This window comes from Podarcis pityusensis, assembly GCF_964106645.2.
Source record: "Podarcis pityusensis genome assembly, chromosome: 4".
In the NCBI taxonomy this organism is placed as follows: domain Eukaryota; kingdom Metazoa; phylum Chordata; class Lepidosauria; order Squamata; family Lacertidae; genus Podarcis; species Podarcis pityusensis.
The window spans coordinates 32,784,694-32,798,332 of NC_138027.1; the positions used below are offsets into that span (position 1 = coordinate 32,784,694).

A 13,639-nucleotide genomic window follows, 5' to 3' on the forward strand; every position below is an offset into this window, starting at 1 on the left:
GATCTCAGGGTGGTTCACAAGATAAAATCTGGGGCAAAGTCCCTCCTGCACACAGAAGCTTAGGTGGCTTTGCATTTTACAACATTGAGGGGCCATAGTGAGAATTCCTCAGATGCTACCACACTAGCCTTTGCAAAGAGCAGGAAATATCAGAAGATGTCATTTAAAACCTACTTTCACGAGGAAATCCCTTGGGGCCAGCTCCAGTTTGGTATTCAGCAAGCTGAATTTGGAAACTGTTCCCATGATACAACATTTTTGTCAAAGTGGGTGTAAATGCAGTACTCTACTAAGACAACCCTGTGAGGATGATATGGACAGAAGCATGTTACTTTATTTTTCTTCGCATTTGTGCAGAGCCAAAATTTCCAACCCAGGCTTCTATTAGTGAAGAAGAAGTGGATTCAGAAAAGCTGCAAAAAAAGGGGCACCCACACACGGTGGCAAGCCGCATTGTTGAAAATCGAATGGAGAAACTTAGAAAAATTATTGAAAAAGCAGACAGAGCCAAAGCTAAGATCCAACAAAGAAGGAATGAATGGGATGAACTGTGAGTCAGAATAAAAAGAAGAAAACAAAGGACTTTTTAAATGCTCATCATTGATGGATGTTATTGATAAACAAATAGTAGTCATACCTGGCCCATATTACTTCAAAATTTCAAAATGTTATCATGATGTGGTATAACGGTAGGACCATGTGGAGTGGTATATGGACTCATACCTCCTCAAAGTGGAGACCCAAAGGAGTGACCCCATTGCTAGTGGCAACGCCTGTCCTTATTATAAGGCAGGCTCTTGACCACACCCACAGCCTAGCTGTATCCACTCAGCCAGCATCCAAACACCCCCCCCCCCCCCGCAATCAGCTAGACAAACCTCTTACTTGCAGGCAGGTGGCAATTACATCAAGAAAGACAGACTTGCTTACTGGGAGAGCAGACCTGGCAAGGGTCAGGCTGGTGCAAACCATCCCCTCTGGGCTTAGTCCTCTTCTAGGTCTGTTCTCCAGTAATGCCTCCATGTGAATTAGTAGGAAGGGGAGTTAGAACATCTTACAGACCAACCAGATGCCTATGGAGAGCCCGGAAGCAGGAGCTCAGTACAACAGCACTCTTCCCTGTTGCCATTTGTATTTCCTCCCTTCAGTATAAAAGGGTTTCAGTCTGTTTCCTGCTGCCTCCGCATGAGATGAGAGCTGGGCAGTTACAGTGCCACAGCTTCTTTGATGAATGAAACACTATAAAGTGAGTGAGTTGATGCTGCCTGTTGGACTGATAGCTTTTATCTTCACCAATGCTTGTCAGATTCAAGAGCAAACCAAGCGATGACTATGAGGACCCCCAAGATGTAGAAAATATCAAAGAGGCCCAACAGAATATGGGGGACTTCAAATTGAAAACGGCTACTAACTACAAAATTCCTGAACACATGAGAATGAATGCTGACAAGAAAACTCATCAGCTGGCATCTTTAGAAGTGGCTGTAAGTAGATTCTGCTTCTCTCCCCCCTTTGGATTGTGTGATTCCCTCTGTCCTCTCCTAAGCTTTTGCACTGGAAGGCAGAGAAACTTTGTTCCTTCATAATTTCATAAAATGTATATTCCACTTGATTGTAAGAAATAACTCAAAAGTAGTTTAAACAACAAATAAAACCATAACATAATTAATTTTAAAAAGCTATTTAAATCATCCCATTCCTGATTTAATTTTCTGAGTGCTGTTGCTTCTTTACTTCAAATCGTATCAGCCATGCACAAGACAGAAGTATTAGCAGACTTGGGGGAAGCCTGAGTTCCACAGAGGTTCAAAAAATATTTAGAGAAAAAGCCTCCCCACTAAATGCTGCCTGATCCTGGAGAGCAAGAAAATGGAAAACTGGATGAAGGGAGCCACAACTGGTAGGCCAAAGTCCAGGTGTGAAGTTGAGGCCTGGGTTGGTATGTAGTAGTTATTTTTATTAATGCTTCTAGGACTGAGCTAAAGGAGGCAGGTGAGTGAGATAACAGGGTGCCTATATAAATGAATACAGGATTCCCCCATCCCCCCCCATGTAATCCTGCCTCTGTACTATAAATAGTCATCTTTAATGCAATATCTGGAGTGGTAGCTGTATTAGTCTGCTACAGCAAAAAACCCAATAGTCTTCCAGCACCTTATAGACTTAACAAATTTAATTATGGGATAAGCTTACATGGACTAGAGTCCACTTACTTATTCAGATCCTCTTTCGTAGCAGTATATATGCACATGGGAAAATGGGGAGGGGGTTGTACGTGGTGAGATCAGATAGAAATGGAATGCAAAATGTACAGATAGTGACAATTCAATTTCAGTTAGAATGTATACAAAATAAATATGGTGACATTATACAACAGCAGTTATAGATGATAAAATAATCACTCTGGCATACTGAGCAAATGAACATTCTGTAGTTGGAAAGCAAACTTTTGTCTCTATTCAGACCCAAATGGCTTGAGTGTTTTGATGAATTGCAATTCAGCAGTTTCACACTGGAGTCTCCTTTTGAAATTATTTTGCTCAGGGAGTGCTAAGAGCGGAAGCAGAGTGTCTTGGTGGACGGGTTCATGAATATTGACGTAATGCGAGTTCCTCAATGCAAGCCTGTTCTAACCCTCCTCCTTTCAGATACACGATAAGAAGCTGGAAATGAACAAATGGATCGTGTCCCTCCGAGACCTCAAGGTGGCTATTATTGAAGAGATCCAGTGTGTGGTGCAAGAACTGAAAAAAATCCAATCATCTCTCCACCCATCCAAACACGTCCCTGTTCCTCCAATTCCCCAACTCCTTCCTGAAGAGACTCCAGAGAAACAGTTCCAGTATGACACTGAAATGCTCATGAAGTTCAAACATGACCTGGAAGAGCGGGCCAGGCTCAAGGACACGGTGCCAGTAGCTCCTTCAGGAGAGGGCGGAGGTCTAGGGGGTTTCGGAGGAGGCTTTTACCGTTCCCATTCAATAAAGGACATAGAAACTGCCATGCGGTCGACAAGTCTGAAATCGATGAAAATAGCATCTGGAACTGCAGCGCAGACAGTCAAATCTTTTGAGTTTGAGGCAGTGGAGCCTACAGACTTGGAACTGGAAATCGAAAAGAGGGCAGAGATTCGGAACATTTATATGCAAGAGGTTTTGGTCAAGAGGGTAAGTGAAAATATTTCAAAGCCGACTGGGCGTACTCTGCTCCCAAGTGAAGTCTTTTAAATTTGTTCCTTCGTGGATCCCTTTTCCTATTGGTCTCAAGTTAATTTGCGCAAACCAACTAAAAATAGCTTTTAAAACGGTACCGAAACTACATGCAATGAAATGTAGGTTTAAAAACACTACAGAATCAATGCCTTTTCACCCAGCTGGAAAAGCATCTCAAAATAAAAATGTCCCAAATTTTTGCACACTTTGATACGTCAGGCAACTGGTCCACTTCTGCTAATGATAATTTGAAAGCAAGGAGAATTTTGTATTTAGCCTTTATTTAGCATATCATGATTGTAACGTTCCTATCCAGTTTCTAAAGTAAAGTTGAACTATGTTAGCAATTGTGAAAAATTCTGTGGATTTTCATGTTCAAATCTCTGATTTAATCCCACATCAGTGAACTGCGTGAACTTGGGAGGATTTATACTCTTGACCCAGCCACCAGTCAGAATGCATGCTTCAGAAGTAGGCGAAAAACTTTATTCCTAGGTTGATACTTGCCTTTTTTTGGACAAATGTCAATTTGGAAGGAAATGGCTTCGGACTGTTCTTTAGCCTCACTGATTACTATTTTAGAATGACAACAATATTGCAGGGAACTGTTAATTTAGTAATGAGGCACAGTTAAAACTGTTCATGTAATACAGTAGTATTGTTGACATTATTCTTCTACTCCTTTTTTGAGTGCTACTTCTGACTTAATACTCTCTACAGGTTCATGAGCTCATGATTACCTTTGATGCTGAGCTTCGCCTTCTTCGTCACCAAAAACTGAAACTGGACATAATGATGAAAACTGCTGACCTACGCCACATCACTTGGTTTCAAGAGCTGCTTCTCCTGAAGAACTTTGAGAAACATGAGAACATTCTCCAGGAACGTGTCAACAGCCTTTCCAGTGAGGAGGAGGAAATGCAAGTATGCATGGCGTATAAAAGGCTTTGTACAGTTCCTGATAAGAGACCTTCCTCTGCTGGTTTTAAAGGGCCATTCTAGATGTGATAGGGACAGCCCTCATCAGTGGAGACTTCTGCTCCCCAAAAAGTGCACAGGTGGAAGGAGTTGTAGGCAGGATAGCTTAGTTGGTAGAGCATAAGACTCTTAATCTCAGGATCATGGGTCCAAGCCCCACATTGGGTGAAAGATTCCTGCACTGCAGGGGGTTTAGACTAGATGGCCTTTGTGGTTACTTCCAACTCTACAATTCTATGATTTTCCCAAATGGCTGCCCTATAGGTAGCTGGCCAAGGAGCCTCTTCAGACAGGGGATAAAAGTGCTTCTGTCCTCTCTTACAGATAAGTCCTCCTTGCATCCCAGTAGCAAAGCAGACTGTAATAGTTGTGTCCATTGCTGCTCACGTGGAGTTTAAATGCTATTTTTCTTTCTTTGAAGCACAAATTAAATAGCTATCTTGCGCAAATTGAGGAAAAGAAAGCAGAGATTGCAAAGCTTCAGGAACGAGAGAAGATCCTATATGCCACTTTCCAAGCGTCTTTGGGGGAAAACAACAAATTTGCTAATTTCCTCACTAAAGTCCTAAAGAAGAGGATCAAGCGTGTTAAGAAGAAAGAAGTGGAAGGCGAAGGAGGTAAGAAAGACTGTTTCATGTCGATGTTGCCCCGTATACCTTTTTACCAAATTCTACATTGCTGTGGAGGCAGAACTAAACTATGCGTGTCCCACCTTGTGACCTCTGCTCAGTGTATTCACCCCGTAATCTCAGCCTTAGCCTCAATCTAGTCCTCTCTAACAGAAGCCTATGAGTTGCCTTGGCTTTGTTGGTTCTGCAAATTGCTTTGTGCTGCCTGATCAGTGATTAGCAGCTGGTATTGGACACTTCCTTTTGCCATTTTAATGGCTGCGTTGTGTTCTCTGAATATTACTCTGTGGCCCCTATGATGAAGGAGCTTGCTCTCTGGGCTGTGTTACTTCAACAGGAGTTGCCTGTGTGACAATGGCGCTTTCTTATTCCAGATGAAGATGACGAGAGTGAGGAAGAGAGCGATGAAGAGTCTAGTTTGGAGAGTGATGAGGAAGAGTCGGGATCTGAGGATGAAGTCTTTGATGACTCTGTTTGTCCAAAAAGTAAGTCATGTTCACCTCCTCCTGCTAATACCAAGTTTCATTTCATCTTTGGAGATGACTGTGTATCAGCCTTTGAAAAGAGATTATTCGCTTGAGATTTAAGGAGATGCTGCTACTGTCTGGGCCATCTCCTTCTATCTGCTTTGCTTATATGTAAACTTTAGAATATCAAGAACAAGCCACATTCCAGAAGCTCAGCCACCTTCATATTTATGATATATACAGTAGCTCTGGATTTTTAGCATGGCTTTGCTAATATAGTAGCTGGTATGTTAGCAATATGAAGGAGTTAACACTAGACAAATACCAATTTATGTATGATATGAAGCCTTGATGTCTTTTCCCGAGAGGACAGGGAAGCCCCAGGGAAGAATTTCACACTCTTACTGAATTTTAATTTTCTAAGTGTTACTTATCTGTATAGGAATCCCTAGTGGCTCAAACTTTGGTCTAAGCTCTTTGCTGCCATCTAATGGTATGAAGCAATAATGTCCCGTTACCAGACTTTGATTTCTCAAAAATAGGTTTGTAAATCTTCACAAAAGCTACAAGTGACCTATTTTTGTTTATGCAGATTTAGGTAATTCATTATCACAAGTCCCCTATAGACAGGCCTGTTACACTGGGGCTGATGCATTCCTATTTGTCAAGAGTTGTGTTTTGTAAATCAGTTTCTGAATCAACATATTTATACACAGATATTGCTGAGCAACCTGTCTCCATGAACCTTGGAGGAGAACTTGCAATCTCAGAAATCCCACCTTCTGACATTACACTGCTAATCAGATCAGCTGTTGTCGGTGACAATAACCCTGCTCTGGTGAACTAGCACAACTGCTGATGTGTTCATCTCTCTGTGTGTTCTCTGCTTCCATTCCTGGAAAATACAGGTGGAACTGGGAATTCCCCAAGTCTATAACCCTGGAGAGCTTTTGCCAGTCAGAGTTGGTCATACTCAGCAAGGTGCACCAATGCTTTGACTTTGTATAAGGCAGATTCTTATGTTTCCTGGGGTGGTGGTGGTTGTCCATGCTGTACATGGGGTGTGCGTAGAATCACAGAATTGTAGAGTTGGAGGGGACCATGAGGTCATCCAGTCCAATCCCTTGCAATGCAGGAATTGTTTGCCCAACATGGAGCTCGAACCCAAAGCGTACAAAAAAAACCAATCAAAGCAGTTGCTTAATCCGGACTGTTCCTCTTCTCAGATTGTGACGAGGCACTCTTTGAAAACACACTCCAGCTCCGAGAGAAGCGGCTGGACATTGAGGAGGCCTTGGTGGAGGAAAAGAAAACTGTTGAAAATGTCAGAAAAGACTATGATTTCTTGGCCAAGAAGGTACAGTGACTTCTTTCCAGTTCAACCCAACAGGAATCCTGCCATTTCTTGGTGCCTGGTTTTGCTGAGGGATGTGGCCACGGCGGGTAACCCGTCACATGAGTCCTTTGCCAAAGGCAGAACTGCAACACTTTCTGATTCAGCCCATGGTTCTCTATCCCAAAAGGATCATGTGAAGCAACTCCCCATGAAACCATGGATGGATTGGACCCTGCAACTCATAGTCATCACACTTTCATGCTGATTTAGGACTTCATGGCAAGGTCTTGCTGCTTGAATTTGGATTTTTATTTATTTTATTTTTTTAAGGTGAAAGTAGTAGCAGCCAGCCTAGATGCAGCAGATTGGGAACTGGAGGCCTATCAGCGGGAGAAGCAGCAGAGACTGAATGAGCTCTATGTAGTTGTGCCTCTAAAACTTCACCAGGTAACAAATCAATCGGGGCTCCTGTTTCCGACTTTGACTTCTTGATAACCAAAATATTCTGCAATGAGTTGCAGTAGGCATTGAATTGTTTTCTATGGTCTGCAGGGAAGACCAGCAGGAAAGAATAAAAAGCCCAGAGTCTAGCTCAGGGATAGCCAACATGGTCACCTCCAGATGCTGGACTACAACTCCCATCAGCCTCAACCAGTATAAGCCAAGGGTCTTCAGGGAACTGTAATCCAACAGCATCTGGAAGGCACCACATTGGCTACTCCTGGTCTGTATAAAGCGTGTCTCAGTCTAGCCTTCTCTTTGTCTCATTGACTAAGCTCTCTCCTCAGCGTCCATCATTGCTATGGCTTCATTCATTGGATAAAACACTGAAAGGTGGAAGCTGGTTTGTTGTTGTTGTTTAGTTGCTTAGTCGTGTCCAACTCTTCATGACCCCATGGACCAGAGCACGCCAGGCACTCCTGTCTTCCACTGCCTCCCGCAGTTTGGTCAAACTCATGCTGGTAGCTTCGAGAACACTGTCCAACCATCTCGTCCTCTGTCGTCCACTTCTCCTTGTGCCCTTTCCCAACATCAGGGCCTTTTCCAGGGAGTCTTCTCTTCTCATGAGGTGGCCAAAGTATTGGAGCCTCGGCTTCAGAATCTGTCCTTCCAGTGAGCACTCAGGGCTGATTTCCTTAAGAATGGATAGGTTTGATCTTCTTGCAGTCCATGGGACTCTCAAGAGTCTCCTCCAGCACCATAATTCAAAAGCATCAATTCTTTGGCAGTCAGCCTTCTTTATGGTCCAGCTCTCACTTCCAAACATCACTACTGGTTAGTTTATCACAAAACAATTAGAATGGTGTCTAATTGTCTAGTCTTGTGTTTCAGGCTCCGCAAATGCCGGAAACTTACCATTTCTTTTAAAAGGAAACCTGGAACTCTGGGGATTACATTTTATCCAGGGAGAAGTTGCTGTCTGATTATTGCTCCCCCTGCCACCATGGACCCCTATTGCTCATAAGTAGCCTTGGAGGGTTGCAGCTCATGGGCAAAGAGTGCCATGTGTACTTCTGAGGAATTTCATAGATGCAACAATGCCACACACTCTGCTCCAGAGACGTTTATAAGTCTGTGGTTATTCCTGGCAGGTGGAATATATCTCAAATGGAGAAATCCCTCCTGACCTCTCACAGTCTTTGGTGTTTACCAACCAGTCTTTGGTGAACTTGCAGCAGAGGATCATGGTCCTGCAGGAGGAGAAACTAGAGCAGAGAGAACTCTATAAGAAGGCCCGGCAGCAGCACAAACAGCTCATTCGAGACAGGAGGGACATGATGCTTAAGATTGACCGTGAGTGTATGCTGGGTTTCCAGTTTCTTTTTATATGGTGTGTGAAGGCTTTTCCTCTCTGCATATCACACATGACTGACAATTATTGCTTGGGAGGTATACTCTAAGTGCCTTAGCTTCTTTCTACAAATGAAAGGACTGGCACAAAGCCTCAATTTCAGAAGAAGTGTGTATCTTTTCCTACTTCTGAAAATGAAGTTGCACAGAAAATGTTGCACAGAGACATTTGATGTGTTTCCATATTATACATGGTGAAAAAGTAGCATTCTAATGTAAAACACATGTGCAATATGAATGCATGCTACTGAGAACTCCCAGTTGACCATGCCTCCCCGTGGTGTGTGCCCATGTGAGAAAACATTTATTTTCCCCAACTCAATGTGTGCAGCAACCTAAAGGATTGCTGTGAACCTGAAATGAATCTAGGGAAGTAAAACACTTGAGAACCTTGTGGACCTCACCCTGTGCACTGCTCAACTTGCTTTGTTTCTTCCTTTATTTAAAACATTTCTATCCTACCTTTCTTTTCTTTTTTAAAAAAAGGCCTTCCAAGGCATCTTACAAATTAAGGTGGGTTGTTGTTGTTTTTTCAAAAATAAAAAAATAGTACAGCAGGTAGGATGAGCAGCTTACAATAGAAAATGACAGTATCACCATTTAAAATGGCCTGAGCTGATAAAAAAGTATTTGCCCAGGGCCTTAAAGTCACAAAGTTTTGTGCCAGGTGATTTTCTCTGCAGAGAGCATTCCATAAGCTGGCACCACACTTAATTTCTAATGGTGTGTGGATACCTAAAGAAGGGCATCAGTCAGTTATATGCAAGAGAAAATGATCCTTCCAAACAGTGCTTAGCTTGCTTGGCAGTGCATAGGAATAGACCCTTTCCTCACTCCGATTGTACATTATGCTGTGCCAACTTTGGGACCATATGTCAGAGCCACTTCAGAGGCTATAGTCACTGCTGCTGTGCCAGTGATGGCTTATTGCTGCACAGGGCTGGGTATAAAGACTTCTTGTGAGAAGACTTCCGGGTTGGCGCCTCCAGGCAATGGCGGAGTTCCTCCGATCGGGAGGAATTTGCTCCGCGGAAATTAGGGTCTGACCGCCACGGCGAAGGCGGAGACCCACTGAAATCACAAGCGGGAGAAGCCTGTGAACTTGGGATTCAGCTGGCACCCTTTGCGCCTCCCCTATTCGTGGGGAAACCCTGATTTGGGGATCCGGAGCGAAGTGGGGTGAGTGGCGTGGTGCTTCAAATTGACTGCTTCTTTCACGGAGTGAAGCCGCATCGCTGTTGCCGGAGAGCGCTGACTTTTTCCTGTGGACAATTGGATTTTAAACAACTAACTGTGAGTAGAACGGAAAATTAGATCCTTAAATTGATTAATTTGGCATCGAAACGGGAAGGTTCTAAACAGGAAGTCCGCCTTCCTTTTTTGTAAACAGATTGAAGCAAAGAAGTTGCAAGTTAAAGCCTTGGAAAGTTTATTTTTGTAAAGGATTAAATCTCCATCGGTTAAAACTATTAAACCCCCCTTGGAAGCAGGAGAAGAGGGGGGAAGCTTTGGACCTAGTGAGCCTGCAGGAGAGAGTGAAAAACCGAATTACCACTGCGCCGAACCTGGAAATGGGCTGCCAGAAAGAGTGACGTTTTTTGACAGCTAGCAATAAGAGAAATATATTGTTTCCATTGTACTCATCTGCGTTTAAAAAGTGGGAAAAGAAACTAACTTTATAGTTTAAATTGTGTTTGAAAGGATTGATACAAGTGGAGACTGTTTCCCTCTAGAGGGAGCTTTTGAAACTGTTACAAGAGTGGAGCTGGGGTTTTTCCAGTCGCAAGATAAGAACTGTGTGAAATAGAGATTGACCTTGGACTTTAAGAATGTTGACAGAAGGAGCCTTAGTGACTGTATTATGTAAGATAAGCTATTCGTTGGAACAGCCCCACAAGAAGACGGACGCTATGAATACCAAACTTGAGAACTTGGGACAAAAAGTGACTAATTTGGAACAAAAAGTGACCATTAATACAGAAATTGTTCAGGATTTGACACAGGAACTTACCTTGACAGGACAAACTGGGGAGAAGACGAAGGAGAATGTTGGTGTTGTTAAACCTAAAATAATACAAGTGGAAGCCCCAGTTTTACAGAGGCAAACTGAGGACTATAAGTGGAGGCCTTTTATGAATGAATATAGAAAAAGTCAGAATTTGAAGATTGGAGCCCTGCTTGGATTGAAGAAGGAAGGTTGGATAGACTCTTTCAAGCAGAGATTTACTGACCCTTGGGTCCTGAATTTGGGTGAGGAGGTGATTGGAGTTGTGGGGGCCTTTGGATCTGGAGGAGCCTTGAAACATGATTTGAGACATTGTATGGACACTGGTTTTAGCTGTGGAGAGTTGGTTGGTCTGTTGAGAGGGAATGGGGGCATGGTTGGATCGGGGCCCCCCCAAGACCTGCACTTCAGCACCCTCAGTATCAAAGAATATGAAGAAAAACTGCAGAAGGGACTTGGAAAAGATTTAAGAGCCTCAGACAGAAGATCTCCAGGTTGATGAACTATATGGAATGGGCGGAAATGACTGGCAGAATCCGAGACCAGGGAGAAGAGATGGTGGTAGAAGATTGGGAAAGTTTAAAGTTTATATATAGAAATATTGTAAATTTAATGAGTGTTAGAAAATTGTTGGAATGAAATTTTATGGCTTTAGCAGAAATGTTATAAGGAGTTAGGTATAATTAAGTATTTCAGTTTTAATGGAAAATAAGGTATAAAATATGTTAAGATATTCATAATGATAAAAATAGAGAAAGATGGAAAGGAATTGCTGAAACAAGTAATAGAAGTGGAATACAAAAAGGGAGGTGAGAGGAGGTCAATGAAATAAGGGAATGAAAGATAGAGTAATGAAATGGTATGGTATATGTTTTTAAATTGTTGTTCTTTTGCTTTGTTTAGGTTAATGTGTTAAGGTTGTGTTTTGTATTGTTTATTGTATTGTTCTTTTCTTTTCTCTCTCTCTCTCTCTTTCTTTTTCTTCTCTGTTCTATTTTGTCTTTTTCTTTCGCCTATTTTCTTCCTTTTTCTTTTATTGTAAGTTTTAAAAGCAATAAAGATTATTTAAAATAAATAAATAAAGACTTCTTGAGAGTGCAGCAGACGACTTGTGGATGGCTCTTGCGGCAAAGATCGCAACAGCTAACATTCTGGTAGGATTGTAGTATCTTATAAATCTGGTACAAAAAAGAATAACCACACCCACCTTTTCTGGTGGTATTCTGGAGATGGAAAGAACTTCTCCAAAGCCACCTCATCCATTATTTTGTTGCAATGTAAATTAATTTACCTGCACACTCCCACAGATTGTGCTACCGCGAGCTGCACTGTTTAGAATTGGATTTTTGAATATGCACAGTAGTATTCTGTGTGTGTAGGTATACATATCTTAAAAAAGGAAGATAGGGAGAATACAAAGGCCTTAAACTCATCTTGCAGGATTGGAAGAGAAATGCAATGAGCTGATGATGCTGAAATTTGGCCGATTAGTGAACTTGGAAGCCCTGCAGACTCTTTCTGTTAACACAAATCTGGAAGAACTCAAAATGAAGATGATGGAAAAAGAGCAAACTCATGCCGCAGAATTAAGAAAATGGGAGGTAAGACTTGTTCTAAATCACATTGTGATGTAGCCAGGTGGCCTGCAAGTGTGACCAGGGGGTAGGGCTGGATAATAGGCATATAACATGAGGATTTCCTGTATGAAAATTGCCTTTTAGTCAGGAAAGAGTTCAAACCCTGGTTAGGAGGCAGAAGACAATGTGGTAATTGCATCATCATCATTTAGAAGATACACTTGTCAAGCAAGGAGTGAGATATCCTGGACAAGTATCACACAAAGGAAGGGTATATTAGTTATCCAAATGCTCAGTCTGGAAAATCATGTATGCAGTGCTATGAAAATGTTTCCTGGCATGTCAGAACCATATAACTGCTATAATCTAATAAATCCATTATATATATATGCAAGGTATTACATCTCATATCCCCCTTTTTTACTATGTATTCCACCCATCCTAGAATTTAGGAGAACAAGAATGTGCAGTGAATTATTCTTGCTTGCTGTCCCAAAACTGTAGAACACTCTTACCCTGAAGTCTTATCAGACCATCTGTCAGAAGCTCAATTCAGGATACTCTTTCAAAAAATGGGATAGCTTTAAAGGGAGGGATCGTTTATCTTATATTTTGGTACTGTGTCCTTTCTGTTAGGAAGCCTGTAGAATTTACTTCAGTGCTTCTGTGCAAAGACTGAGACAAATCTACCCTCTCCACACCAAACCAAACCACTTGCAATATATAATTTAGCCCACCATCTTTGGCCCCTGATAGGGGATCACAACGGCCTTAGGAAGCACTGGATCTCCTGCCCTGAAGTCGGGGAGAGCTATCCAATGTTTAATTCCCCTTTCTGCAGTCCTGGCCCCACCAATGTCAGCTCCAAGATCAGTAGGGCTGAAAAAGAGATTATGTCAGGGGTGGATTGGCAGCATGCCCTGAAAAGACATGGAGAAGGCTGTGATGTGAGGTCCCCCCCAAGATACCCTCATACAGGATATTGAACTAAGCCAGCTCGAGTGGATGTAGCTTAGTCCCAGTTATTTCACTCCCCTTGTTTCTGGTGGGTGGGGAAGTATTTTTTTTAAAGAACACCCAGAAAAATGAAGGACCTTTACTTCCAACCTGCTGGCAAGAGTCCAGCACAGTATTTTATTATGTATAAAAAGATTTTGGTCCTGCCTCCTACTGCCTGTGCAACACTCAGAAGGGTAGCTGACTTGTTTAAAATCTCAAATTCTGCAACATGCTTCATGGTGTTTGCAGAAACACATTTCCTTCTCTTTATCAGATGCCAACAGGTTTTTTGTGGCATTGAATGAGGTTTGTTGGAACTAATCAGAAACATGGTGAGTTGCTAACCCAGGAACTCCTCTACTGCAGAGAATAAGAGAGACAGAGTTTATATGGAAAACTCCAGGCCCTTGAATCTAGGATTTGTAATATGAGTGTAATCTCAAGCACTTGCAAGGTTGCTTACTTATTGCTGTTATTTTCTATGCACGAGTGTGGTAGCCCAACTAACGTCTGGAGGGCTAATAATTTATCCAGTGCAGTGAGATCCAGAGGACAGTGGGAGCCAGTGTGGCTAAGGCAATGCTT

The 13,639-nt window shown here is 42.3% G+C and overlaps 1 protein-coding gene across 2 annotated transcripts in view; it reads left to right on the forward strand.

Annotated features, from left to right (window-relative positions):
* CFAP44 (cilia and flagella associated protein 44) overlaps nt 1-13,639 on the forward strand; it is a 42,835-nt gene that overhangs the window by 27,658 nt on the left and 1,538 nt on the right. Inside the window, exons 24-33 of one of the 2 annotated variants that reach the window (XM_081004295.1) lie at nt 358-550; nt 1,307-1,484; nt 2,649-3,167; nt 3,933-4,136; nt 4,612-4,807; nt 5,194-5,304; nt 6,513-6,643; nt 6,953-7,069; nt 8,215-8,416; nt 11,919-12,079. In XM_081004295.1, coding sequence (XP_080860421.1) covers nt 358-550; nt 1,307-1,484; nt 2,649-3,167; nt 3,933-4,136; nt 4,612-4,807; nt 5,194-5,304; nt 6,513-6,643; nt 6,953-7,069; nt 8,215-8,416; nt 11,919-12,079 — 2,012 coding nt within the window. The remainder of the gene's footprint in view (nt 1-357; nt 551-1,306; nt 1,485-2,648; nt 3,168-3,932; nt 4,137-4,611; nt 4,808-5,193; nt 5,305-6,512; nt 6,644-6,952; nt 7,070-8,214; nt 8,417-11,918; nt 12,080-13,639) is intronic. The other variant, XM_081004296.1, reaches the window with a different exon arrangement.